The sequence below is a fragment of the Equus przewalskii genome, chromosome 23 (assembly GCF_037783145.1).
Source record: "Equus przewalskii isolate Varuska chromosome 23, EquPr2, whole genome shotgun sequence".
NCBI classification, from domain to species: Eukaryota; Metazoa; Chordata; class Mammalia; order Perissodactyla; family Equidae; genus Equus; species Equus przewalskii.
This window is the reverse complement of record NC_091853.1, coordinates 5327663-5355114: the sequence shown is the minus strand read 5'-3', so window position 1 is coordinate 5355114 and position 27452 is coordinate 5327663. Positions and strand designations below refer to the sequence as shown.

The 27452-nt window shown below is 32.9% G+C and overlaps 1 protein-coding gene across 8 annotated transcripts in view; it reads left to right on the top strand.

Annotated features, from left to right (window-relative positions):
* KIFAP3 (kinesin associated protein 3) overlaps positions 1-27249 on the top strand; it is a 176194-nt gene extending 148945 nt beyond the window's left edge. For 4 of the 8 annotated variants that reach the window (XM_070591044.1, XM_070591045.1, XM_008525529.2 and 1 more), the window contains 2 exons: positions 22756-22824; positions 26792-27249. In XM_070591044.1, coding sequence (XP_070447145.1) covers positions 22756-22801 — 46 coding nt within the window. In that variant the 3' untranslated portion in view covers positions 22802-22824; positions 26792-27249. The remainder of the gene's footprint in view (positions 1-22755; positions 22825-26791) is intronic. The other 4 variants (XM_070591042.1, XM_070591043.1, XM_008525528.2 and 1 more) reach the window with 1 other exon arrangement.
* The last annotated feature ends 203 nt before the right edge of the window (positions 27250-27452 follow it).

The following is a 27452-nucleotide window of genomic DNA, read 5'->3' as shown; positions in this document are numbered from 1 at the left end:
CAAAGATTTCAGGATTTTATTCCTTGGTTCTGTTAATAACTTTTTAAAATGACTTTGGGAAAATCTTCTTACCTTTGTAACTTCAGTTCCTTTTTAGGGTAAAAATATTTAAGTAGCTTCTGTTACATCATAAAAGATACATCACAGTAATGTTGGCTTACAGGATTAGTTAATAAAACTTACTATAGACTATTTTTCAAATCAAAAGAGTGATATACTTCTTTATTATAATCATTTTGATTTGAGAATTGTTTGCCCTTTAAGAAGAACTTCCCCTGAGAAAGTTGTGTCTTTCATCTCTTGTCATTTGTAATTTTTCAGGCCTTAAATCATGTAACTGTATCATTTTCTCTTTCTATTTCCAGAAGAAATAATTTACAGTGAGTTTCCTCAGGTTTTTTTGTAGATAATAGATCAAATAAAAAGAGACTTTAAGATGTATCAGCAGAGATACAGCATAAGTGTACAGAATAGCCAAAACTTCATAGTTATTCTTTGCTACATTCTGTTTTATTGACCTCCTCTGGAATCATTTACTCTTTCTTTTATTCAATCATTTTTGGTTAGTTAGGATTCCCTTTTAATAGGGTTTCTGTGCTCTTCTTTGGTAGTAACAAACCACGGATCTGAACTCTGGTTTATTTTTTAATTCTGCAAGGATTTAAGTATTTTAAGTTGCTACACAATTATTCACATATTTTGGCAAGGTAATTTGCTGCATAGTGTTCCAGATGTAAAATTTTAAACTAATAGCTATGTTTTAGCTTCTGATATCCAGTAGGTAAATTTAAAGCCTATTAGATAAAATAACATTAGCTTAGAATACCACTTTTGAAATTTTTCATTTTAGCTGATTTTAAGCAAAATAGGAGTATTTTTTGAGAAATGTAAACAGGAGGTGTTGAACTTTTATTCTTGATCTACACTGTGTAAGCAGACTTAGCGGACAACATGAAAAATTTAGGTTAACTATGAAAGAATGGTGTCTTGATTGAATTTTTAATATTGAAAAAGCTGATTCTTTAAATACTTTTAAAGAGAGAAAATGTTATCTATTTTGAGGGGGTTTTTTTCCCTTTAAATCAGGGAAATTGTCCAGATGACTTACAAATTCTTTCTCTGTTTTTTATTATATGTCTTTGATAAATAAGCACTGTCAAGTTATCTGGAAGAAGAAGAATAAAAAACAATTAATGTCTAAAATGTGAATTTTTATCATTACCATTGTTTTTAATGATTTGAGAACATGAAACAATATGACAGTGCCAAGTGGCATGCTCTTCAGCCAGTACTCATGGCTTTTCAATTTTTGTGGGTTTGTTAACATATCAGTTTCAGTGGGCTCAGGTAGAGTAGATGATCCCAAGTTCCTGCAAGGTAAATTACAAATTTCCAGTTTGTATGATAAGAGGTTTTTTTTTTAATTGTTCAAAGAAAAGTTCTTCACTTTCTTCCTAAAATGACAAAGTTTAGTAATAGGACAAATCTGTTAACATAGGGAAACTAAGCCAGACTTAGAGATTTCAAATTGGTATTTTTCTTAAAATCCAAGTCAAGGGGTCCTTCTTAATCTAAAAGCCTGCATTTTTATAATATAGCAAGGCAATTTAATTGGAAACAGTGAAGCTGTTAAACTCATCTATCCTATTCTACAAGGGAGACTGGATGTTTGATAAAATAGATACTGGCAGTTGGACAGCAAATCCTGGGTTTTAGACATGTGTCACTATCAGTTTGAACCTCTTGGCGCCAGAATTTCCCGACATTTAGAGGTAATGCAAAATACATTAGGGGCTCCAAGGCGTTAGCTATAGAGTTGCCAATCTCAGAGGGTCAGATGTAAATCTTACCCTCCCAAAATCTGAACTGGTGTTTGAAAGTAAAGTGGAACTTGCTATTGAAGCTAATTAAAAATAATAGGAGTAAGACTAGATTTTTTTCCCCTTATATACCATGTATCCACACCATATTTTTGGACCTTTTTTTATTATAACTCTTACTTTTCACGACTAACAAGAACCGCATGTTGAGTATTTTTAAACTGCTTCCAGCTTTTACAAATCAGTTTTTGTTGCAGTAAAAATGGTCCATTTTTCTTTTATAGGAATCCAATTTTCATAAACTGGAAAAAAAATTGCAGAGAGTGCTTAGATTTCCTTGGGGCTTTGAAAAATATTTTTCAGAAGGCCTGGAGTTCTTTGTGGTTGGCACAGTGATGTCATTTACTGACCATTTCACTAGAGTCAAAGATGAACTAGACGTATATATCGTCTAAGCCATCTGATTCTTACACTTTCATTTTCTGTGTGTGTATTTTATAGCCTGCCTCTTTTTTTTTCTTTCTTAAATTACTTTGGCATTTTTTCTGAGTGTTACATATATATTATACATACAAATATACACCTTATATTTTGTTCTCTCCAATTTATTGTTTCAAACATTAAATGACAGTTGAAATGTTAGAACTAACAAATTATTTCCTTAATGTATAAGAAATAATCTTTTACCCAAATTTTTAAATGTATAATTTTTCCTGAGACAGATGTGTAAATTTTCTTGAGTTCCTGAGGACTCTACAATTCTAAATTCTACAATTCTACTCTAGAATTCTAAAAATTAGACTTATTTCTTTAGCTTTAAGACTACCTTAATTATATTCAGCTATTAGGTTTACTCAGTTTTTTCACTGGAGAAAAGCAAGCTCAAAATTATATATTCCCTATCTAAAACATATTGTATAGTGTTTACAGAACTACACATTATTCTTAGAAGTATATATTATGATGTTATTTCAAAGCAGTTATTCAAAGGAGAAAACAAATTACTGTCTATGTTACAACCCTAATTTGGCTGTTCAATCAATTCTTTTATTTTGAGGGAAAGTAAAATCCCTTCTTTACTAAGTCCTTTATCAGTTTTTAATTGATAACCCAAACTCTTCCATTTGTTCTAATAGTTTAAGTTTTAGTGACCTGCATTACTGTGGCAGTAGTATAGAAATTATATGGAAAGGATCAAAAGAAATTGAAAAGAACCTCCTAGAAACATTTCCTTTGAGAGATGTTGAGACCAATCATATCTTCAGCAACATTGTAGGAACTATATGAATTGGTAAATACTTATAAAACCTTTTAAAGATAATCATTAACTAAAGCTACTTTATTTAGTTTTGTAAAATTTTTATCAAAAATGAGCATAGCAGGGCCAGCCCCATGGTTGAGTGGTTAACTTTGCACACTCCACTTCAGCACCCCAGGGTTTCACTGGTTCGGATCCCAGGTGCAGACCCAGCACCACTCTCAATCCACGCTGAGGCGTCCCACACAGCACAACCAGAGGGACCTACAACTAGAATATACAACTATCTGCTGGTGGGCTTTGACAAAAGATTGACAACAGTTGTTAGCTCCAGTGCCAATTTTAAAGAAAAAACAAAATGAGCATAGCTTTTTTATTATTTATTAATTTCTTTTCCTATTAACCTCTCTCAGCAGAGAACATGCTTCATGAAGTCTTTAACAAAAATTCTGACCTTAGTAATTTTTCCAGACACAGTGGTTACATAATAAATCGTCAGCTTCCATTTTTGTCTATCAATTGCCAAAGATTTTTTAATGCTAATACCCTCACATAGGAGCAAAGAGGTACTCTGATACACCTCTTGTGGGAATTTCAATGGATAAAATCTTTGTGGAATGTATTTCATAATAGAAAACAGGAGCCTTGAATTGTTCAGTTCCTTTAACTCTGTAACTTTATTTCTAAGAATTTATCTTTATGAAATAAGCAGAGATAAAGACTAGATACATAAATTATCTAAATATAATAAATGGTTGTGTGTCAGAAAATAGATACTGAGTATAGTGAGGTACACTTGTCTAATTGTGGAATAAACATTATTTTCAGCACCTACTTGTGTGCCACATGATTTTTTCCACATATTAGATTATATTACCCTGATGTTCTCATTTAAGTAAATATGAAGGTCAAAATAGATATACTTAGCAATAGATATTCACTTTACATAAAATTATTCACTTTTTTTTCTTTTTTGCTTGAGGAAGATTAGCCCTGAGCTAAATCTGTGCCAGTCTTCCTCTATTTTCTGTGTGGGTTGCCACCACACCATGGCTTGTCAAGTGGTGTAGGTCTGTGCCTGTGATCCAAACCCACAAACACTGGGCCACTGAAGCAGAATGCACCGGACTTAACCACTATGCCACTGGGTCAGCCCCAATTATTCACTTTTTAAAGAATTGACCACAAAAACCTTTTAATTTGCTTCTTCCTTATTGAAAATTCTTTTTTAATCTCACTCATAGGTAGAAGATAAAAACAATGACAAACAAATACATAGCAGCAGAGATTGGATTGGTGGTTACCCGAGGGGAAGGAGGGAGGGCAAAAGGGATGATTAGGTTCACATGTGAGTGGATGACTATAATTAGCTTTTGGGTGGTGAACATGATGTAATCTACACAGAATTCAAAATATATTATGATGTACATCTGAAAGCTATATAATGTTATAGTCCAATGTCACTGCAATAAAAAAGAAAAAGAAAATTCTTTTTTGATAAAAAAGTTATTCACCTATGATGTTTTGATAGCATAAAACTGAGTACACCACTGCTGCATCTGTTATTCTAGTAATGAAAGTTGACAGTATGTTTAGAATATTTGGTCATTCCATTTATATTCATTTGCATGTATTAAAACATTGTGACATTTGTTGATTTAATCTTAATGTATAAATATATCTTCATTTTAAGACAAGGCTATTATCAAACAATGTATAATATTAAAAGACAAAAACTTAACTGAATGCTTTGTATATACAAGGCACTGTTATATGTTTAATTTACTCTCTGTTCTTGATATGCACATTTGCATAGGTCCCTAATACTTGTTCTTAGCTATATCTAGGTTGAAATGTTTGCAAGAGTTGCATCTCAGTTTAAATGGAATTTTGTTAAATCATAATGAAAACACATACAGTAGAACTTATTTACCTAAACAACGGGGTCGGGTAACAAGACAATATCCTATTTGCTTTTAAAATTTGCTTTGTTTCAAAGTATATGATTTAATCTAAAAATATCCAGATCTATGCAACTTTTTATTATAATCATATTTAATGTCATATAAGTGACATTGTTTTTAAACATGTATTTTAAGCTCAGTAATAAGTCCTATACCTAGGTATAACCAATAGAAATAATTTTAAGTTCTTCCCACCTTCATCAGTATTAACCAATCAGAAATGTATGGTAAAATTTCTTGAATAAAACCGTTCTTAAGAAATAATACTATATGACAGGTAAAAGTATATCTAAGATAATGAAGTGGTCATTTTACTCTTAAACTTGCGGGATGGTGAAAACAGGAGAGCAAGAGTGGGGATAGCTTTGTGACACACTTCTGATGAGAAAATCAAACAAATGCAAATAAATGGTTTTTACACTGTGAGACTCTTGCTCTAGCACAATCTTTACATTAAATCACATTTTTCTTTCTAAATACTCCCATAGCAATTCTGCCAGTTAGGTTCTTTTTAATTTCAGAAGATGAATGTCTTAAGAGCCTTCTAAAAGTTTCAAAGAATAAAATGTGTCAGGCGGGTTTTTTTGGTCTAAATCTAAGTGCACAAAGACTAATAACTTGCGTTTAGCTATCATTTATATCGTCGTATATCTCACTTGATCATCAACAAGTGTGTAAGGTAGATAGGGCAAACAGTAGTATTGTCCCCATTTTAACAAATGTAGACATTAAGACTCAGAGATTTTTAAGGTACTAGCCCAAACACAGAAAGCTAATAGGTTAGCCTTTAAGCTTGGTAAGAGGCAGCACTCTTATTCTTATACCATTACTGCCTCCAAACAGCAAGTAAATATTTTAGTGTAACAGTGAACTGTGCTTTAGAAAGTTTTAGAATGAATGTTATTAAAATTCAGAACAAGTAGGTAGGTTTTGTTTTGCAATAAAACATATTGTTTACCTATTTTGCTGTAATACATTTGACATGGTTTACTGCAATTTGATGCCTCAGATTGCTTGGAGGCAAGTTGCTAAAAATTTATTCACACATTAAGTAATTAGTTCACTACTGTTAAATTCTCTTAGTTCATTAAGTTCTCAACAGATTAATCTAGTTGTATAAGAAATGAGTGGGATAATCTCATCCAGAAGGGCTAATGTCTCATGCAAATCATTTATTTAGCTAATTAACCAACGTAAATGTTTATATACATGATGCTGTTGTTTTATGCCTATAAATTAACCCTCGTGTATTAGTCTTAATTGTCTTATTTGTTTAGATTTTTTAATAGAGACAACTGCTTTCTAGCCTTGAAAAGCAAGGAAATTTGTTTCCACTGCTTGGACACTAATGATTTGCATTTCCCAAGGAGAATTGAATTAGGTTTTATTAGTAAATTGGGCCTATAACTTTTTAAGGCCAAATTTTATTAGATTATCACACATCAGCATTAGCAAATTGTAAACTTTACGGAAATATAGAAATACAAGCCAAAAAGCAAGGCTTAGAATCCTAGAAACTTGGGGAAATGCTTTATCCTAGAGAAATTATATTCCTGACTTGAAAAAATATTTTAAATGATTTACTTTTATTTGGAAATTTAGAAGGAAGAGAAGTTGGTGACAGAACTGGCCTCGTCAAGTTTGTGTTAATTTTCAATCTGGTGGTCTGAGCAGAGTTTTTGGAGGCATTCCTATTAGCTGTATAAGAAGTCCAAAGATGCTCCCAGAGAAAACCAAATTATTGCCACTTTATTAAGACTTTCATTTAGGAGAAGAAATTCGGTATAACTGAGTCTGCAAAAGAAAAGTAATCTGAATATGACTGGATCCTATAAAAATGTTAACACGTCAATTATGGTGAGGCTTTGTACTAAAGGAAATGACATGGGAGTTAATCCAGTCATGACTGGGAAGTTAATTATATCAGCACCATTTAAGAGTGATTATCTAGTGTTGAAGTTCGTACATTTTTTATATGCATTAATAGCATTTTTCTTGGCTATACTGATATATAAAAATTTGTTGTAAATTTAAATGGAAAGAAAATAGAAAGTCCTTAAGCAAGGACTGCTTTTATGACATATTTAACCTATGAAATACTCTTATTTTCAAAAAAATTATGAATTTTTTTAAGGGAGTAGGATTCAAATTAGCATTATAAAGCCTTGCTTATTCATATTCTAACGAGAGTAACAAAACTGTAAGCAATTTGGTTGATAAGTGCCACCATCCCCTCCAAAAAAATAAAAAGAGAGGAAAATAGAGCATGTCATCTTTATTTTCTTTGAGTCTGGATTCAATGATACTGAGCATACTCCTAAACTCAGGGATATTTTCTGATTTAAGATTGATGTATTCTAGCCCTTCTGTGTTTTGATTGATTTTAACAATGTGATTTAAATATTTATCAATTGTTTAAAATTCCTTATATTGGAAATGTTAAACCAAATTTTTTTCTTAAATACTTAAAAAAAAAAAAACAGATGAAACCTAGAGCCTGTAGGTTTTTAAGTGTAGTATTAATTAATTCCCATATTCTCCATATTGCTTGTAGTCTTTCCAGATGTGCTATTACAAATAGCTCACCCCTCAGATACAAGCCATGTGGGCTCTGTAAACTGATTTGCACTTATTTTGAATAGGAATTGTACAGATTGCAGATGAATTATTAAAGTAAGTGTATATTGCTGAATCTAAGAGCAAAATATTAAACTGAACTAAATGAGAAAGGAATGTGCAAATGAAGACTTGCCTGCTTTCATAAGTTTAGTGGTTACCCTCTCAGTTTCAACCAAAAGAAAAGAGTTTCTTTTTTTGTTGTTGTTATTGTGTTTAAAAAAAAAAGTCTATAAAACTGCTTACAGAAGTATCTAAGACAAAAACAAGGAAATATAATGTTCTAAACTCAGCCAGTCCAAACCACTTGAGCTGCTACGACAGCTCATAAAACTGAGAGTAGTTTTTAACTGGGCTCTGTTTTACATTGCCAAAGTGAATTTTCCTTGCAGGAAGTAGCCAGAGGGTTTATTTAGTTTCCAGTCCGTGGCTTTGATCTTTCTGTACTGTCACATCTCGGGTTACATAGCCCTTTTTCACTGCAGTAAATCTGCAACAGTTAATGAGAATAAAATTTCCTCCTCCTTACTGATCGCATGCTGTTAAATGCCAAACCAGAGCCAACTGCATATTTGCAGAATTTCAACTAGATGTATGAAAACAGTGCAATCAGTTTAATCTTGTTGCCTTTGTAATTCATTTTATTGGGCTTTCTTCCTTTTTTAAGTGACCTACTTTATCAGGTAAGTGGCTGCAAGACTAAACCTGGGAGAAAGATTTAGAATGTTAATAAACTGAGAGAAGAAAGGTGTACATGTGTTGGGGAGGCAGGGTGGGGGGTGGGTGCACATGTATGTATACTACCATTAAGATTCAAATTGGGTCTACTTTAATGCTTTTGAAAGACCAAGCCTTTCTTTCCCCTCAAATAAAATATGCTGGTTTGTTATTTCTTTGATTATTTTTATGTTCAGTTTCAACATAAGTTTGCACTTAATGAGTTTATTTAATGTCAGAACATTATTTTTCACTTTTGATTAGAGAAGGTTCTGTAGTATTTAATGGAATTTAAAGGATTTCATAAAACTTGATCTCTGTATTATAACAGCTATTCTTAAAGTAAAAATAATATTGTTATAAGCATCCACTGAATCATCTTATCAAATGGGTTCTTACACATATTGGAAGTATAATAAATATCTTTTGAATAAATCAATGGAAATTCAAAATCACATTTAAGCAACCTAAATTTTGTACATTATTAAATGTATGCATCTTCATACTGAAGTACAGTAAAATCTCATTTTTTTAATTTTTTTTTGCTACAATGAAACCTCTTGGTTGAGGCATTAATTATTTGATTCAGTTAATATATGTTGTTAAATTTATTTTTCACTTATACTTCCTGTCTTTTCTACTGTCTTATTTTGTGGTTGGCAACTGGAACTTATCTCTGTTAAGAAATTCTCTTTCAGAAGGCCATTTTAGATGATAGCCATTGATAAATAGATTTTTAATATTGTATGTAAATATATCATATTTATGAAATATATGAAATATTACAAAATACATAAAAAGTCAGCTTCTAATTTCTCATCATTAAAATCACAGTTGCTGTTATAACCATCTGCTTTCACAGAATAAATAATTTCTATTCTCATAAAAGTTAAAATGTTGGTGTAAATCAACTGTGTAATACCCTTTCATTGATTTAGATAACTATCATAAAAACAATTACTAAAAATGTATTGAAACGCAGAATAATATTTCTAAACTGGGGGCAGTAAAGTCAGATTTCCTGATAAAATAGAAGACTCACTTTTGTGAAAGTACCAGTTGTTAGTTATCCCAATAAGAAAAAAGGGTGAGAGAGGAGTGGTTTGAAAATTTGAAAGAGAGAGAGGCGTAGCACTGTTCTAGGGCTTTTCAGAAGGTGTTAGAATGTAGAAATGTTGAACTTTAAAATTATTGGGTTTTCATATAAGCCTATATGTACTTAATCTGTGTGTACTTCAACTGTGGTTGGCATGTGGAGAAAAATAATGGAGGCTAAAACAGGATTTTAGATTCTGTATCTAGGGGGACCTGCTCTGTAGTTTGCTTCTTTGTTTTTCTGCAACTTTAAATCTGCATCAGACCATTAGTCCATAATCCATCCAAAATTCTGGATTTGAAAATCCACAGAAAATTTCTGCACAAAATAAACATTAATTTTTTTAAGTTTTTGTTGCTCCTGTTCTTTAAAAAATATATATTAAAAGTGAAACTGCTCAAAAAAGTTTGTTTCTGGAACATGAATAGTCCAGTCCAGTTTTAAATGAAATTACTGGAAAGGTCTAGAAACAATGCAGGCTTCAATGCCATACAGACTTAATGTTTATTCTAATTGTATTATTTGAAACTATATTCTCTAAAATGGTTTCAAATCCATCTGCAATCTGAGATATGTTGATTAATAATAATGATCGCATATATTGAAATAGATTTACTGAGTACCAGGCAGTATGCTCATTGCTGTTTATTATATCTCTTATCTAATTTAATCTTCACAACAGCTCAGGGAAGGAGATATTATTATCTAAAGAAAAAAAAAAAAGCGTATTGAGTTAAACCAACTTGCCCAAGGTTATCTTTCCACCACCCAATCTCTACTCTTATTTTTACCCACCTTTCTGTCTTCCCTTCTGTTACAGTGAAGGAAGTGTCCCTTTTTCCTAAAATCTCATCAGTCCATTTTGCTCTGAACGTCATCCCTTCTTGCCTTCTCAAGGACTTCTTTCATGTCATCCTTCTTTTCCCTTCTATTAGATCATTCCTGTCAGAATATAAACATAATCTGGAATCTCCAAAGATAAACTCTTTGGCCCCACTTCATATTCCAACTACTGCCCATTTCTCACTTCCCTTCATAAAATACGTCTCGAAAGACTCCCATTCACTCTTCAATTTCTCCTGTCTTGTCAACATCACCAGTAATCTTCATATTGCCAAATCCAGTGGACCTTTCTCATCTTTAACTCTCAGCAGTGTTTGGTACAGATGTCCAGGCCCTGCTTTTTGAAACTCCCTTCTTTCAGCTCTCAAGATACCCCATTTTTCTGACTTTTAAGCCATTCTCCGTTCCTTCTCAGTGTTCTCTGCTGGATATTCCTCCTCCTTTTCCCCTTTAGATGCTTGTTACTTCAGAGTCTTGGCCCTGTTCTCTATTTGTACCATTTTGGGGAGCCCTCTTCTCTAACTACGCTCTCCACCTAGAGGATTTCATCCAGATACCGTGGCTTTAAATACTACTGATAAACTTATATTTTATATGAGACCTCTCCTCTGAGCACCACCAGCCTTAGTCCTCTCACTATTTAACATATCCAATTGAATGTTAAATAAAATCATCAAACTTAACTTTTGACTTCCCACATGCACACAGTTTCCTCCCCTAATCTTGCATCTTAGTAAATGTCACCACCATCCAGTAGTTCATGTCATAAACTTTGGAGCCTTCCGTGATTCCTCCCTTTTCCTCACCGTTACCACTCTCCCCAGTGCAAACCATCTGCAAGTCCTGTTGTTTGCATTTCTAGACTGTCTCTCAGATTTGGCTGTTTCTTTCCATTTCCACTGTGAGAACCCTAGTCCAAGCCACCATCGTCTGCCACATGAACCATTCAATAGCCTCCTGATTAATTTGCCTGCTTCTAGCTTAACATCCCTTTAAATCTACTTTTTTCACATTAATCATCGTAATCTTTTTAAAGTGTAAATCAGATCATGTCTCCCTCCTGCCTACAATGGCTTCCCATGCTCCTGTACTACAATGTAAATTCCTTACCATGGCCTGTAAAGTCCTGCATTATCTGACATGTATCTATTCTTCCAGCCTCATCTCCTACAAATGTCCTAATTGCTTACTAATTCCACTCCCTTTGGGCTGCCTTCTGTTCCACAGACATGCACAAAGGTCCTTTTCACTTCAGCACCTTAGTAGTTAAGTTGAATATTCTGACTTTTTGAGTAACTAACTTGTTATCTTTTAAGTCTCAGCTCAACTGTGACTTCCTCAGAGAGTCTTTTCCTGACAAAACTATCAAAGAAGTTGATTTGACAGTTCTCCCCCATGCTCTAGTTACTGTCCTTTTTAGCACCCTAATCTTTTATTTTTTGGTTCACTTGTTTATCTAACTCCTTCCAAGGAATATATTCTCCAGAAGAACAGGAACTTTGACCATCTTGTTCAAAGTTATCTACAGTGCCTGGCACACAGTAGGTTTTCCATAGATGTTTGTTTATTAAATGAGTTATAATGGTCACAGCCAGTATTCAAACACATATATGTCTTACTCCATTTTCCATGCTGTATTTTATTTTCATGTTAACTTTTTTGGTCTTAATTTTATATTTAATATTTACTGTTTCAGTATCATCCTTCCAAATGTACAATACAGAGTATTTATAAAATACATTATATATATATATATATATATATAGTATTATATGCTTATATTATAAAATTATTGGTAGGAACCTATGTTATATGGGAAAACTTTAATAATCTATATAAGATAACTGTCTTTTGAATTGTATTTTATATAGATGAAGATGCTTGCCTTCATAGTTAAGATCAAGTAAAGAAATTCTTGATTTTACTACCACATATGTAATTGAATATACTAACCAGTACTCATCTATCCCAAATGTAAGCATTCTCTATCATAAAAAAAATCTTTGTTTATTGCCAAAAACTTATACTGTCCCAATATTACAAGTTTTTTTATTAGTTTTCATTATCAAATAGCCTATGTTCTGTAGAAACCAATTCTACCCCATACTTAAAATGGGTAAAGGATTTCTTTGATCTTGTTTCTTTCCTATTACAGGGTCTTAACTAATGACCTGTTGGTAATTAGTAAATCAGAAGTATCCCATATATGCTATTGGAGATTATTTTGTTATTTCCGAAAGATGCTTTTAACTTTTACTTAAAGTTTCTCTGATGACAAGTGAAATTAACTTTATAGAGTATAAAATAAAGATATAAGCAAGGTAAGGATATACATTTAATGTTTTCTTTTAACACTTAAAATTTCCTTTATTCAATAACCTGTTTAATTGACAGTCACTTGCATGGGCTCTGGGGATATAGAGACGAATAAGAAATCATCCTTTTCCCTTTGAGAAGCTTATGATTCAGGGTTAAAATATAATTTTTTGAGATGACAAAGTATCCTATTATTTTTTATTTCAACTTTCTTTTTTTGAAAATATTTAAGGGTAATAGTATTATCAGGCTTAGAAAGGGAATTAAGGCATTAATACTAAGTACCGTGTCAGTATTTGGACATAAGTGGTCTTCTACAATTCCTGCCCCCTTTTATGTTATTCCCGTACTTTGATCAAATAAGTGTGTTTGTATGTGTGTGTGTGTATTCCAACGGAATAAACATCTTAAACATCTCTGAATTGTCCTTAATCTTTAGAGAAGTATGCCATGCTATCTTAAATAATAAGCATTTTTTGTATAAAAGTATGCTATTTGGAGTGTTGTAATTCATTAACTTACTTCCGTTACAAAAGATTATACCTTTAGTATTTTCTTACCAAAGACAAAAAGAAATCAGATAATCTGATGATGTTATATGTCAATTATATCTCAAAGCTGGAAAAAATAAAATTAAAAAAATTTTAAAAGATATTGTGATGAATTTTCTTAGATAAAAAAGTAAATAGATTTATAGATTCAGTTTTTTTGCATTTTAAGCTAAGCAGTACAATATTTGACAGAGGATCACATTATTATTGAAATACAGCCTCCTTAATTGTATAGGCTGTTTAATAAAACATTGCACTTTGATGGTCTGGTAATTCACTAGAATGTAATCACTTCATTATAACAATAAGCACTTCCAAAGGATTAGTCCAGACAGCAAGTTGTTGTAGCTTTGTAATAGAGGTAATGCCACTTTAGAAACACATCAGTGTCCTGCAAAAGGTAATTTGAATAATTGTGAGATTTGAGGAGAGACACTGTATCAAGGAATTTGATGTAAATGTTGATTTCCAATCCTCCCATCTCATGGGCAGATGTTAACTGAGTAGAAACTTCTCATTTACCTAGATAGGTAGGTAGGTAGATGATGGATATTCCCAAGGGAACAAGTGACAAAACATTTTAGTCTTTAAACTTTTAACAGTGACGTCATAGCTGTTGATGAATTCTCAAAACTTTTCATTGAAAGAGTTTTAGATTACAAAGGATTTGTTAAATTACATCAGGTTTTCTCATTTTTAAAAAAAGGCAGTAAACCTCCACTGATGGTTATTTGGCATTGGAGATGTCTGGAGTTAAGGGGATTAATTATGGACTATAATCCTGTAGGTTTTACTGTAGGAATTTTAGGCCAATATTCAGTCTTTCAGTAGTAGGCCAAATCACTTGGTAATCTCATAACTGCTTAGTGCCTCTATCAATTAAATAGAAATCAGACCCCGACTTCAAAGAGACAAGTGTGGCACTCTGTAATGGAATCTATTTTCAAATGCCACTTTGTTTTTATATTGATTAGTAACTGTCTAAACTTTATACTACTATTATTAAAATTCATTATTGGTGAATGTAAAAATCTATGTATGTTTATCTTGGTTTTTATGTAAAATCTACATATTTCTACAGTCTCATTTCAGATTAGAGAGGCACAGTCAACAAGTGGTTTTGTGGGGCCTTAATCGAAGTTAGAGATTTTAAATACTGTTTTGAATAGACTTATAAACAGGAGCATAATTAGTGATTTCCTGAATATCTTTTTTGTTGTGTGGGCGTAAGTCAGTTATTCTATTTCAAGTAATATAACTTATATTTTTTAAGGCTATTTTCTTTGTTTAGACTTTATCTAAAGTTAGTGCATCCTACTTTTTCAGAAATTCTTTCCATTTCAGATTTTTCCAACCAAAAACAAACCACCTGCATATTGGCCTGTCAGAAATTTAAAGGCAAAGCAATCTTAAAAAAGAATCCAGATTTGTATGGATTTTTTCCATTTCAGATTTTCCCAACCAAAAACAAAGCACCTTCGTATTGGCTTGTCAGAAATTAAAAGGCAAAGCAGTCTTAAAAAGGAATCCATATTTGTGTGGACAGTATCGAGTGGCTAATTTAGAGCCCCTCAAATGAGAAAGGATGGGAGGAAGCTTCTATGAACATAGTTAGGCAAGTAAAATTTTAAATTGCAACTGTAACTTAAGAATTACATCTTTCCAAATTGATACAAGAAACCCCAGAAAGCTGTATTTACATAGGTGTTCAAACCTCATATTGAGATCTCTTTTGAGGTAGTAAATAAACAGGAATTCTTGAAAGCCTCAAAAAAGTGTAGAAAAAGTTTCTGTGTTATAAGGACTTTATAAATATTGCAGTTTAACTCTTTCTCTGTATACCAAGGGGAAAAAAAACTATTACAATTTCTTACACAGTTGCATCTTGCCTTTTTCCCTCAAAGTCTGGGGGAGGGAAGTACTGTTTGCCATCAGCAAGTGGGCACCATAGTCATTAGTCATTTTAAATAAATCAATTTGTAATCATTCCTTGTCCTGCATACTTGAAATAACTAATATAGATAGATATACCTATGTGCTAGTTTGAAATACTGCCTAATACCCTAGACAGCCCATTATCTCAAAAATGAATGGTGCATTCCCATCTTCCTGAAGAATTCTTCCCATAGTTGCCCAGCTTTGCTTACAAGTCCCAGATTGTCAAGTTGGCGTAACCCCAAGACAACAAACATCACAGAATGAAAATACCCCATTTTTAACATTTCCATGACCTGTGTCTCTTGTCCCAGATTGTCAAGTTGGCGTAACCCCAAGACAACAAACATCACAGAATGAAAATACCCCATTTTTAACATTTCCATGACCTGTGTCTTTTTCAAAGAGAAGGCAACACTATAGTAGTAAACCTGAGTATAGGAATGTATGCAGTGTGGGAACTGATGATTTGCATGAAATAACTAAAAACATTACCGTTGATTTACTACTTTCAAAATAAACTCACTAAATATAAAATAAGATGAAAAGCAGGTAAAGAGACTTTCCCAGTATTTTTCATCCCTAAAGGTGTTGTATCATTTGCATCAATCACGACATAGAATTTGAAGGGTTTTGATTGAATAACCTTATTTATACAAGCAGTCTAGTCTCACTATGGTAAAAGGAAGACATGATTGGCCATGGCATTATTTTAGTGCAACAACAATTAGTCACCTATGTGTAGGCATAAATCTCTATGAATTATGTAAGAGCCTGTAAAGGCAAACAGAAAGCATGTGTAAGAAGCATGCCAAGTATGATAGAGTATCTCTTAACTGTCTAGAGTATGTGGCAGGAGCCAGAATTTCTTAAGGATTTTTAGGGAAGGCTCTATTATTTTCATATGTCATAACGATAGCAATACCAAGTATATACTATAAGAGTCTTTATATTGTTCTTGTAAGAGACTTGGAAATAGAATAATCTCAAGGCAGAGAAATGTTAAAAGGGATAGCCATTCTTATTTTACAAAAAAAAAGAAGTCATGGCAAAGAAAGTTACAAGTATGTACTGAAGTAAGTTATATCAGTAGAGACAGAAATCACATCCAGATATTCTGGTTTTGAGGTCATTGCACTCCACTAACTTTAATAAATTTCAGGAGTTGTTGATATTCATACTTAAGTTAGTTTTGCTGAATTTATGAACATAATTGCCAGTCCTTAAATTAAGAGAGAAAAATGCCCATGTATATCAGTGATTAAAAAAAATAAGTATGATGTTTCCTTATATTGCTTTGAAAATAACTTTAATTTAAAATATAGTAATAGGGTACAAATCAGAAATATAATTGTTATAGTCATATACTTCTACCTTGCAGCCTGCGCTGAATTTGCTGGGTGTCAATGCGATGTGTGTCCAAGGGTGCTTAGCCCCATTCTGTGAAGATGACGTGGAAAGTCCTCGTCTCATCGTCAGATCGGGTTGATCGCAGTGACTTAAATCAGTCCATGTCTTGACAATCTAAAATTAGCCTTAGACCTCAGTAGAAAATGAATTTACCTTTTTTTTTTTTTTACAGACCCATAATATAATGAATACATTCCCAAGGACCAAGAGAACCTATAAAATTTAAGAGTAGAGATTTACTTTAGTACTTATTCTTCTGGTGCTAAATGCAATGTTAGTATGTTGTATATATACTGAGATCCTGAATGTTCTAGAGAACACTAAATAACTATGAAATATTTATCTGACCTGTGTTGATTACTAAAATTACTGATTTAGTGGCTGAAAGTATTTTCACTGTATATAACACTGTCCAACAGACATGTTTCAAAATATAATAATGCAAGGAAATCTTTTTGTTGTATATTTGTTATTATAAACTTATTTAGAATCAAATTTTCAAACTTTCATGCTTAGGTACTTAAAAACACACACTTTTAATTCATTTAAATATAGTTTCTATTATCCATACTGTGTCCTCAATTTTAGAAAAATATTAGTTTGATTTAGCTACAAAAAAAGTTTTTACTTATCAACTACCATTTTATTTTTATCAGCCAAAGGTAATTTGTAGATTTATTTTTCTCCCAGCCTAAAAATTACTGAGACAAATAAATGACTAAGAAGACTATGACATAAACTGGAAACTTTACATTAAGCTTCTTATATTTGATAAGATTTTTGAGGTTTTTTTAGAACAAACATTTATCCACTTCTTATGTAAGGTAGTAAAAGAAAGTGAAAAGTTCCAAAACTATATCAAGATATTCCCAAACTTTATTACTTATTTAAGGACTTTGGAGACAAGGTTTTAACAGAAGCTTAACATTTAAGTTTTCATTTACAATAGACTGATATGTCAGTAGGGGTAGCCTGCATGTTAGATAGCCATATTGGCTCTTTGATTATGTCCATATGTCAGATTTCTGTTTGTTTTATGAAGAAGGATGGGGAATTGATGTAGCCTATTTTGTATAGTACTCATGATAGTTTTAGATTCTATTCCGTCTCTTGAACTTGTTCATTTTGATAGTACATTGTCATTTTAAGGTTCAGGTTGGTGCTTAAATTACAATAACTGAAGGTCACTATTCATATTTTAACTGGACTAAAAAGCTTTTAGTACTAGCATTAACTTCTGAATTATGCTTGTGGTCTTAGACTTTACAGCATGTTTAGTTTCTTTTCATTTCTTATTAGTATTTTTCAGTACTTAATAGTCTCCTGCTCCCACCTCCAACAAGAACTCTTCTCTCTGTTCAACATCAGAAACATTTTCCTCTTGGCATGTGCTTTCTAGTTCCCTCAGCAATATAAGCAAATTGGAAAGTTCAGCTGTCATTCTTGGAAGGTCATAGATCACGCTAGCAGCCTGAGTAATCCAAGAGGTTTTAAGTATCATAGCATTTAGTTTAAAGTGAAATTTGCTCTGACAGGGCTGGCACACCAATAGGAAAAAGAAATATTTGTGCTTGGAGAAGTGCATATGTAGAGACCAAGAGTATAACTGATGGCTGGAAGTGATTTCAGTCTAAAAAAACAAATCATTAAGAGAGTGCATAGGGGTAAAATACACAGTTCATATTTTAAAGAGTCTCAAAATGAACCAGCAACTAAGGTTAGCATTACATAGTAATTAGCTGTGGTGTTCAGTCTTTAACTCACTCAGTACCAGACAGTATGGTTAAACTATCACTGTGAAAACATTGCTACTTACATTATATTCTCTGCTTTAAGCCTACAGCAGTAATTTTTGTACCTTAAAAAACCAAGGCATTATGACAGATTATATAAATGTTAAACCAGTAACAGACAAACAATTATTCAAAGGAGGTGCTAATGACTCACTTTGTTGACCTAGGGGTTACTTAAGCAGCTCAGTAAGTTCCCTTAACATTTGATGGTGTGAAATGAGGCATTGCTTGATATTATAGAACTGCCAATTTCAAGAAGTCCTTCTACTTAATTAAAGAAATGTAAGTTAAAGATGATTAGATGTTATACTTTCATTAAAAGATTGCTATAAAAAGTTTGAGGCCGTTATAGTTTTGAGTAAGTACTTCGGCTTGATAATCACATCTGACAGCTTCCATTAGACACCTATCAGAGTATTTTTTCTGTTAATTGCTACAAATAAGGAAAAAGAAAATATCTTCTAATGGCTTCAGTTATTTCTTTCACAACATTGTTCTCTTCAAGAAAGCTAATTTTAAGTCACAGGAATACAAGATTTATAAATTATTTCCTTGAGTGTGCAGAGCAGATGATAAGCATAAAATGGAACGGATGGTGGACTGAACTGACTTGGAAGGTTTCCCTCCTATATAGATAAACAGAAAAGGTGGACAAAATATACCAAAAATTTATAATACATCACCAAATTCACAAAAGTTCACAAAGATAGGAAGCACCCCAAGTGACACACAAACAAAGACAACTACCCGCAAGAACACTAAAGTAGGTGTAGGTTATATACTGTAGCAAGATGGAACTGAATTCCGTCTATCAAGCCTGAAACTCCAAAAGGCTGCCTTTTTCTCATCGGTTGAAAAGAGGACTAGATGATTTTAATTCACCAGCCCGGAGAATTGGCCAAAACTTGTCACAGATGGGTTAAACAACAGGCTAAGATGTGTAATAAGAGAAGTGTAAATTGAATGATGCTAGAGGAGCGTCAGTGAGATGGAATTCCTACCGTTTGTAATAAATCAGTTGACTATTTTACACATGCTTCCTTCATCGTTAGTACAAATTAGTTTTTATCTGAAGCATCTCAGTATAGTAACTAAATTGAAAGGGTCTGTCCCCAAGGTTATATTTTTCCCCTTAGAACTGACAGATGTCTTTTAAAAAGATTTTTTTTTAAATAAATCCCAGATGAGCACTTTAAATACAACTGCGCACTACTCATATCATTTGCCCTTGATTTGGGGGAAAATAGTACTTTGTTTGGTTTCACTACAAGTATGATTCTTTAAGATTCTTTAACCATTTAGTTTTATCATAATAAAAGGAAAATTGATAATCACGCATATAAAAGTTTGACTAAAGAAAACTAAATGAAAAACGACAGCTAGACTTGGTATATATTGGTGAAATTCATTAAAAGACTTCTTAACTGTGCTCATTTTCTCAATAATACAAAATCTCCAGTCCAAAGCAATAAGTAACACCTTTAAGTAATATAAATATATATTTATCACATATAAATTTATAGAAACAAGATGCTATTGACAGGTTCGATGAAAATTTTAGAAGCTATCCTATAATAGTAATACTTCAACATGCATGTACATGACATTTTTCAGGGTCCAAGACAATCTGCATCTTCTGTCATTTTCAGAGGCCCCACATTCCTAAAACTTTTTTGCTAATGAATGATAAATATTCCTATTTAGCTCTAACTAAATTGTTTCACATTTATAAAATGAAGACTTTGATTATATGAGAAAGCAATGGAAACTACATCCTATCAAGGTTAAATATGCTGAGAAGTTTAAATTTGATAAAGCTTGCTTTAAAACTTTATAAAAACTGCATGATATTCAGTGAAAAGACAAGCTCTCCATCTAGTGGTGGGTCTATAAATTAAAAACATTTAGATCTCCATTTAATAGTGTATCACTATACAAATGTTAGGTATAACTTTATAGGCATTATCTGATTCAATCTACTTCTCTTGTTACTATATATAAGAATTTAAAGAAAAAAAAAATGTTGTCTTCTGCCAGAATAGCCCAGCCCTTCCTCTTGAATACAGAGGAAAACTACTTCTACAATCTTATTTCATCTGCAGGGAATACCACAGCCTCTTAGTTATTGTATGAAGCATATTCTACAATCTGATTTCATCTGCAGGGAATACCACAGCCTCTTAGTTATTTGTGAAGCATATTCCCATATTAAAGGAGAAAAAATTGTTTCATTCCAATTAACTGTAACCCCTAAAATTTTCACCAATTTTGAAATTCTTTCACTTCATTCTCACTTCCCAAATCGTAAAAGTATAACTAAAAAACCATTTCAAAAGAGAAAAAGATACCATTTTTTTGTTGTGAAATGTAGCATATTTGATTATTGTTATTTCTGCCAGTGCCACTACAGGCTGTCATTGCTTCGCATATGGACAGCCATAACAGTCTCTTAAATGTTCCCCCTGGTTTTGCCTCTCGACCCCCTTTATTACCACAATTATCTTTCTAAAACACAGAAGTAAGTCTTTCCCCTTCTTGAATACTACTGACAACTTCAGAAATATATAGTTCTTAACATGGCATGTGAAGAGCTTTCAAAATCTAGTCCTAACCTCTCTTTCTAGCCTTCTCTCCTGTCACTTGCTTACATCATAAACCTAGGACTTTAACTATAACAAACCATTTGCTGTTCTGCCCCTTCTCTCTCTTGCTCAAGCTGCCACGCTGTCAGGAATTCTTTCTCTTCACCTGTGAAGTCCTATTTTCCCTTTAAGATTCATCCATTCATGCAATCAAATACTTTTTGTGTGCCACTCCATGTCATACAGTGCTAGATGCTAGTGATGTAGAATGAATAAAACAGTCCTTACCCTTCATGGTGCTTGCACTCTAATAGGAAATAAAGACAAAAAACAAGATATAATGTCAGGAAGTGACAGATTCATTAAAATCAAAGTATTTTCTATGAAGACTTTCTAGCTCCTGAGATTCTTCCATAACAACATGTGTATACCTCTAACATACTCTCATAGTATATTAAATATTTGGTCCTCTTCTGTTCTTCTATAGCAGTTTACTAGGGTGGTACATCATATTATTATCAAAATTTTGTTCCATGTTAGTTGCCTCCAATCCATGGCCAGAAACCACGTCTCATTTATTATTGCCTTCCCAGGAGCACAGTTTTTTTTTAACACTGACTCTTCACATTATACTTAACACGTTGTAGGAACTCAAGAACTATTTGGATGGATGGATGGATGGATGGATTTACAAAGGATCACTATTACATAGACCTAAATTTCCCATGACAAATCATACTTAAGCTGAAATTACTATGATGATCAATTTATAATCTTCTTAGAAAGGAAAATAAACATACTGATGTTGATTCTATGATCAATATATTGGAGTCATTGATCAAAAGAATGCACTATTCTAGAAAACTCTTTATCAAATCATTTCATACAGTTTCATAATAACCTGAAGAGTTTCCTCTGAAGAAAGCCCATGTTAAGTCCTTTCACTTGACAATCCCAAAAGAATTCCAGCCTTTGATATTATCATATGGATTACAAAGATAGGTAGTTAATAAGAATTACTGTTCCCTGTTGATAAATATATTGTCATAAAGGATTTTGTCTTGGGGAGAATAGAATCCCTATAGAAAGACCCAAACTAAAAAGATGAAATTAAACATGGTAGTTTTAAGTGAAAATTTCATGTACGTCTGGGTGTGTATACACATGTATACATTCAGTATAAGCCACTTTGTGGTAACAACTCCTTAAAAAATTTGTTTGAGATCAGTACAGTTTTAACCTACGTTAGTAGAAATGGGATCTCATTATATTCTGTATTGGTTTCAGATCACATCATAAGTATTATTTTCAGCTTCTTCGTTTTAAGAAAAATACTGATCATAGAGAGCAAATGAGATGGTAAGGTGTTAGAGACCATGTCATGAGGATTGATGAGAGTTGTGAAATAGTCATATTAAAGAAGAATTAGACTTCTTGTGTGGTTCCAGAGGATAATTCTAGGACTAATAGATCCAGATTTCTGGTCAGTGTAATAAAGAACTTTCTAACATTGTGATGTGTCTATAAATGGAACGAAGTGCCTTGACAATGTAGTGAGCATTCCATTTCTGGAGGTGTTGTGACAAGAACTGGATAGATCCTGTCAAGGGTGTTGTGAATAGAAGTGTAGACTAGATTATTTCTTAAAGTGTTTCCAAGTCAAAGATGCTATGAGCCTATGAAAAGAGAACTTGGCTTGACTTTATTCTTCTTTTTTTTTGTAGCATCCAGTAATATATTCATTATTTATTTGCTCTGCATTCATTTTGCTGACTTGGGAATTTCAAAGAAGAAAAAGACTTGTGTTGCTTTTATCTAATTTTAATAAAATAATAATGCTTTTCACTTATGCAGCACTTTTCATCCAAGGAATTCAAAGTGCTTTACAAATATGCACTAATTAAGCCTCACAAACAGCCAGAGGTAGGTGATTTTCTTCCCTTTCTACAGGAGCGTCAGCTCTGGCACAGAAGTTTAATAAGAGCCTCCGAGTGCCAGGATTCCTTGCTGGCTGCCATCCCCCTTGTGATGTGCTGCATGTGGAGCATCACTTGTCATGCCTGGATTTCTTTTTCCCCCTCTCTGAATCATCTCAAGTTTAGAATTCTAATGAATGCTCTTAAAAATTTGAAGTCTTGTAAATATTACAAAAAATGCAGTCTTCTGCTTGCTGAATGCTAATTAGATTTCTAAATGTTTGTTTAAAAATAAAATCTAGATATGGTTTTAGATTTGTTGTTGAATTTTAAATATAATTTTTTACTTATGAAGAATTTGTCATTTGCCTTACTATGTACCCAAGAATCATTGTTCTTGGGGTGTAAAAGTTAATAGCAGGTGGATTTTTGGGGCCTTACCTTTCCTAGTTGTCTTTTCACAACAAATGGTAACCATTTTCTTTGGACTAGAATCATATATTTTCAAGAAGAGATATTGCATTTTCATTATTTTTTCTAATTTAAGTTCCAAAATATGCTATCTAGACATTGAGGATAAAGTTTAAATGACTCTACATAACTAGTCCTGTAAAGAAAAGATGGTCCAGTAGTGGCATATTGTAATCTCAAGGGACACAGAGCCTTTTTATATAGGTTACCAGAAAGAGAATCTGTACATACAGAGACACACATGCAGTGTTGGATTAAATTCCAATATAAATAGCAAAATACACAAACTTTTTTTTATTGAGGTAACATTGCCTCTTACCTGAAGCAGAATAATCACACAGGGCAAGAGCAGGTGCAGCGTATCACAGCTGAGTTTCCCTTGATTCTCAGAGGACCTAGTGAGGCCTGCAAGTACCTTTGATACTGTTGACTCAAGTCAAGTCTTAGTGGATCAGGAAAGCACAATTTTTGCTGTGACTCTTCCCTTTTATATTCATGGTTTCTATCCCCTTCCAGAAGAATTTACATAAAGAATCTATCCACTTCTGTTTAAAGGAAAAATGATTATCAGGTTCTTCTGGTTTTGAACCAGATTTCGCATTAACAAGGCTACATCCTTATCCCAAGGGAGAAAGTAGGCTAAGTGTCCACGTGTCCTAAAAGAATATCTATCTCCAAGTTTTAGCATCCTGAAAGGTCCAGTTTCCCCACTGTATTAGAATCAAATGAGAGATTAAAGAATCAAACTATTCTATTTCAGAGTGAATTTTATTTAGAAGATATTAATTGTATGCATATAGCTGATCTTTTTTTAATGCAAAAAGACTTAGGACTTATGTCAAAGTACCATCTAAATTGGTCATAATGTTTTAAATATTCTTTTCTTTAAACAGCAAGTTTATCTGTGATATGTGATGGATAATGCCAGAACAACTCATTTCAGGAGTTGGTTTCAAATTTTTCTCCTTGAAAATTTTTCTCGATATCTGTGGAAGTTTAAAAAGTTGTTTATTGTACATTGTAATATGTCCCTGGGTGAACTGTTGACTGCAAAAATAGAACTTTATCACAGTAAACTTGCAGGCTCAGAAACTCAAACTTATCAGTGTTCAAGGTTCGGTCTTACTTTCACTAACTTGAGGATGCAAATTCTTACCAACAGTGTGACTGACATGTTAAAAAAAAAAAAAAAACAGAATATCCATTTGTCAATTTGCAGTGAAATGTATAACCATCAGGCAGATCAGATAATGTCTAAGTTTATTCTTTACCCTGTTGGCAAGCCACATGGGGAAACAGTAATCAGAAGTTTGCCTATTGGTCATAGAAATAAAAAATGGAGAATTTTGCAGTTTGAATGTAAAATGACCACAGACTCTGAGAACCTTTGTAAGGCCCCTTCCTCAATGAGGACAAGACTGCCAGAAAGGTCAGGTGCTCCTGACGGTGTTATAGGTCACCTCAAGGAATTGCTGAGGTTCGTTCTACCGACATTGCCTCTGTTCTGCTGAACAACAGCTCCTTGTTCTGTGCGAACAGACACCCTGCTGAAGTTCATCTTCTTCATTTAGATGGGATTACAGTCATATTGCTGTAAGTTCTTCTGTAAGATGTTCTGTTTTGAAGGTGCCTTTGCGTATTTCTTCACTGAACTACTGTGTGCCTCTTGTTTCCAAGTTTTTGAAAGAGATCTCAGCACAGCCTCTAGGTTGAGAAACAAAGTTTAGCCTAAGTCTGCTTCTATTGAGCCTCAGAAGAGGTGATAAAGCATATGAGGAGTGGCTGAAGGCAGCTAATGAGTAAAAAGATAAAAAGGGAAGGAGCTGAAATCCGCAAGCTATACGTCAACCTTTATGTAATTGAGAGTTGTTTAGATACATGAATATTTGTTAGCCTTAGTGCTTCAGGAGAAAAAAATTCAACTGTCAGCTTTTCTTCTAATTTTAAAATGATACGGGTATATCTTAGTTCAGGGACTACATTAATTTCTGAAACATCTTTGAAGCTATCTCTAGAGTAATATTTCTCTTCATCATAAAATTTCATCTTTCTTCCCGTAGGACCAAGGTAGGAGGGGCATGCTTATATTTTGCCATTTCAAAATAAAATTCAAACTTAAAAATTTCAAACAACTTTCAGAAATTATAGAGTGTTTTATGTAGAAGGAGCCCAAAAAGTTTGATTTGTCCAGTATCACTCACTACAAATGCCAACCTGAAACTTATATTTCAGAAATTCCATTCCCCTGAGAGGTAGATTCACATAAATAATATGCCCCATATGTATTCCGGTTCTTTACATTTAGTATTTAGTCTGTCCCTGTACACATATACACAAATTATTTAAAACCTTAACATTTTAATAGTTACTTTTAAAGTGTTTTAATCTCATTTTGAGTTGCGAGAGGAAGTTGGTGGCTATATGAATATATTTTTTAATCATATTAAGATTTTGCTGGTAAAGAGAAAAGTATCTTTTCATCTAGTATAATCTTAAATTATTTAAGTTTTTTTTCAAAGCTTACATTTATGCATTATAAACCATTTCCTTTGACTAGAAATAAGCTCACTAGCATTCACTGCATGAGCTATGCATGAGCATGTTACAGCTGCCATATTTGCCTGGCAAAATAAATACCTTGTCATTTTGCTAAGTGTTGGATAATTCTCTGATTCTTAAAAAGTGCTTTGGAGAACAGATTTTTTAATAAATTTATTAATAGACAAAAGAATAATTTTTTTTAAATGATAATCAAAGTTTATCTATGCTTCAAGCTATCTTTGTAACTGTGAAGGTTGTCTTTGGGCTTCTATTATTTCCATAGAATAAATTGAACCAAAATTTATAATTACCTTGCTGACACTCAAAAGAAACAGGTGCTATTTAGTAATTTTTGCATGGAGGAGTCAGAAGAAGGATTTGCAGATCAAATCTGGCTAACTTGCAAATTTCGTAAAATTCCTTGTCTTGTTCTTTTAGTCATATGCTTATATATAGTGTGATTTGGCCCTGAGTGAGAGTTTACTGCTAAAACTCAAATTGCATGTCCTAACTAATAGTGGATTAATCCTATATCTTCATATGAAAAAGAGATCTTATTATAAATAGAAAACTCAGTTTACTAGAGTTTTAATTTTATCATTCCCTAACAGTGTATTACTAATAATTGCTCGCATGTAAAATCTTTTCATAATCTGGCATGGAAGCCATATATGAATGTAATTTATTAAAGCTTTTATGATCTGTCCTCCTCTTCATCTTGAATGGTATCTGATGACAGAGGTTTCCAACATTTTTAACACACATCATTAGAAGTAAATATTTATTATACACATTTTTTGGCTATGTTAAGTTAAAGAAGAAAGATGGTTAATGATAGCCACATAAATTACTTTTGCTGCTAGGAAGAGAATCTTGGAGGTGTAAAATTCCAGGCCTTTTACTTGACCTGTATTGTAGATGAGTGATGAAAAATATAACATCATTTCTTTTTCTCTCTTTAGCCTTGGAATGGATGGCTTTGGCCAGTCAGTTGGCATTCTTGGACGCCCTGCCACAGCGTATGGATTCCGCCCTGATGAACCTTACTACTATGGCTATGGAGCTCGATAAAGTCATCCCTTTCCATTTGTTCTCTCAGCTTAGAAGAAATCTGTGCGGGTCGGGTTAACTTTGAATTTTGGCCTAATAATGCATGTTGATACTATTGTGGATATGTGTTTCTTTTTATTTTTCCATGTTGTTAGCTGCAGATTAACTCCACTGCTTTGGTCCTGTATTAAGTACAATTGATGCTTGACACTGTTCAGTCATCAAGCCACATCTTGATGCTGAATAACATTTCCCACGAGACTGAAAAGTAAATGCTGAAAAGCAACTAGACTGGAAAACAAACACTACATTATGTACATTAAGTGACTAATTTAATTTCTATTAAAAAGAAGCATGAAGTACAAATGAATTAGCAAAAGTCGTGTTCCTATTTAATGTGTTTCATTAGGAGTTACATGCTTATATAGGGTGCGTATGAATTTTATTTTTCCCTGCCCTTTTTTCTCCTTGTGAACTCTTGAGTATTTCCTGTGATATGTGCTACCTTTAAAATTTGTAAAAAGAACGTCACCTTTTTCTTCCATGCCATATGCCTGAAAGCTTACTTCCGAA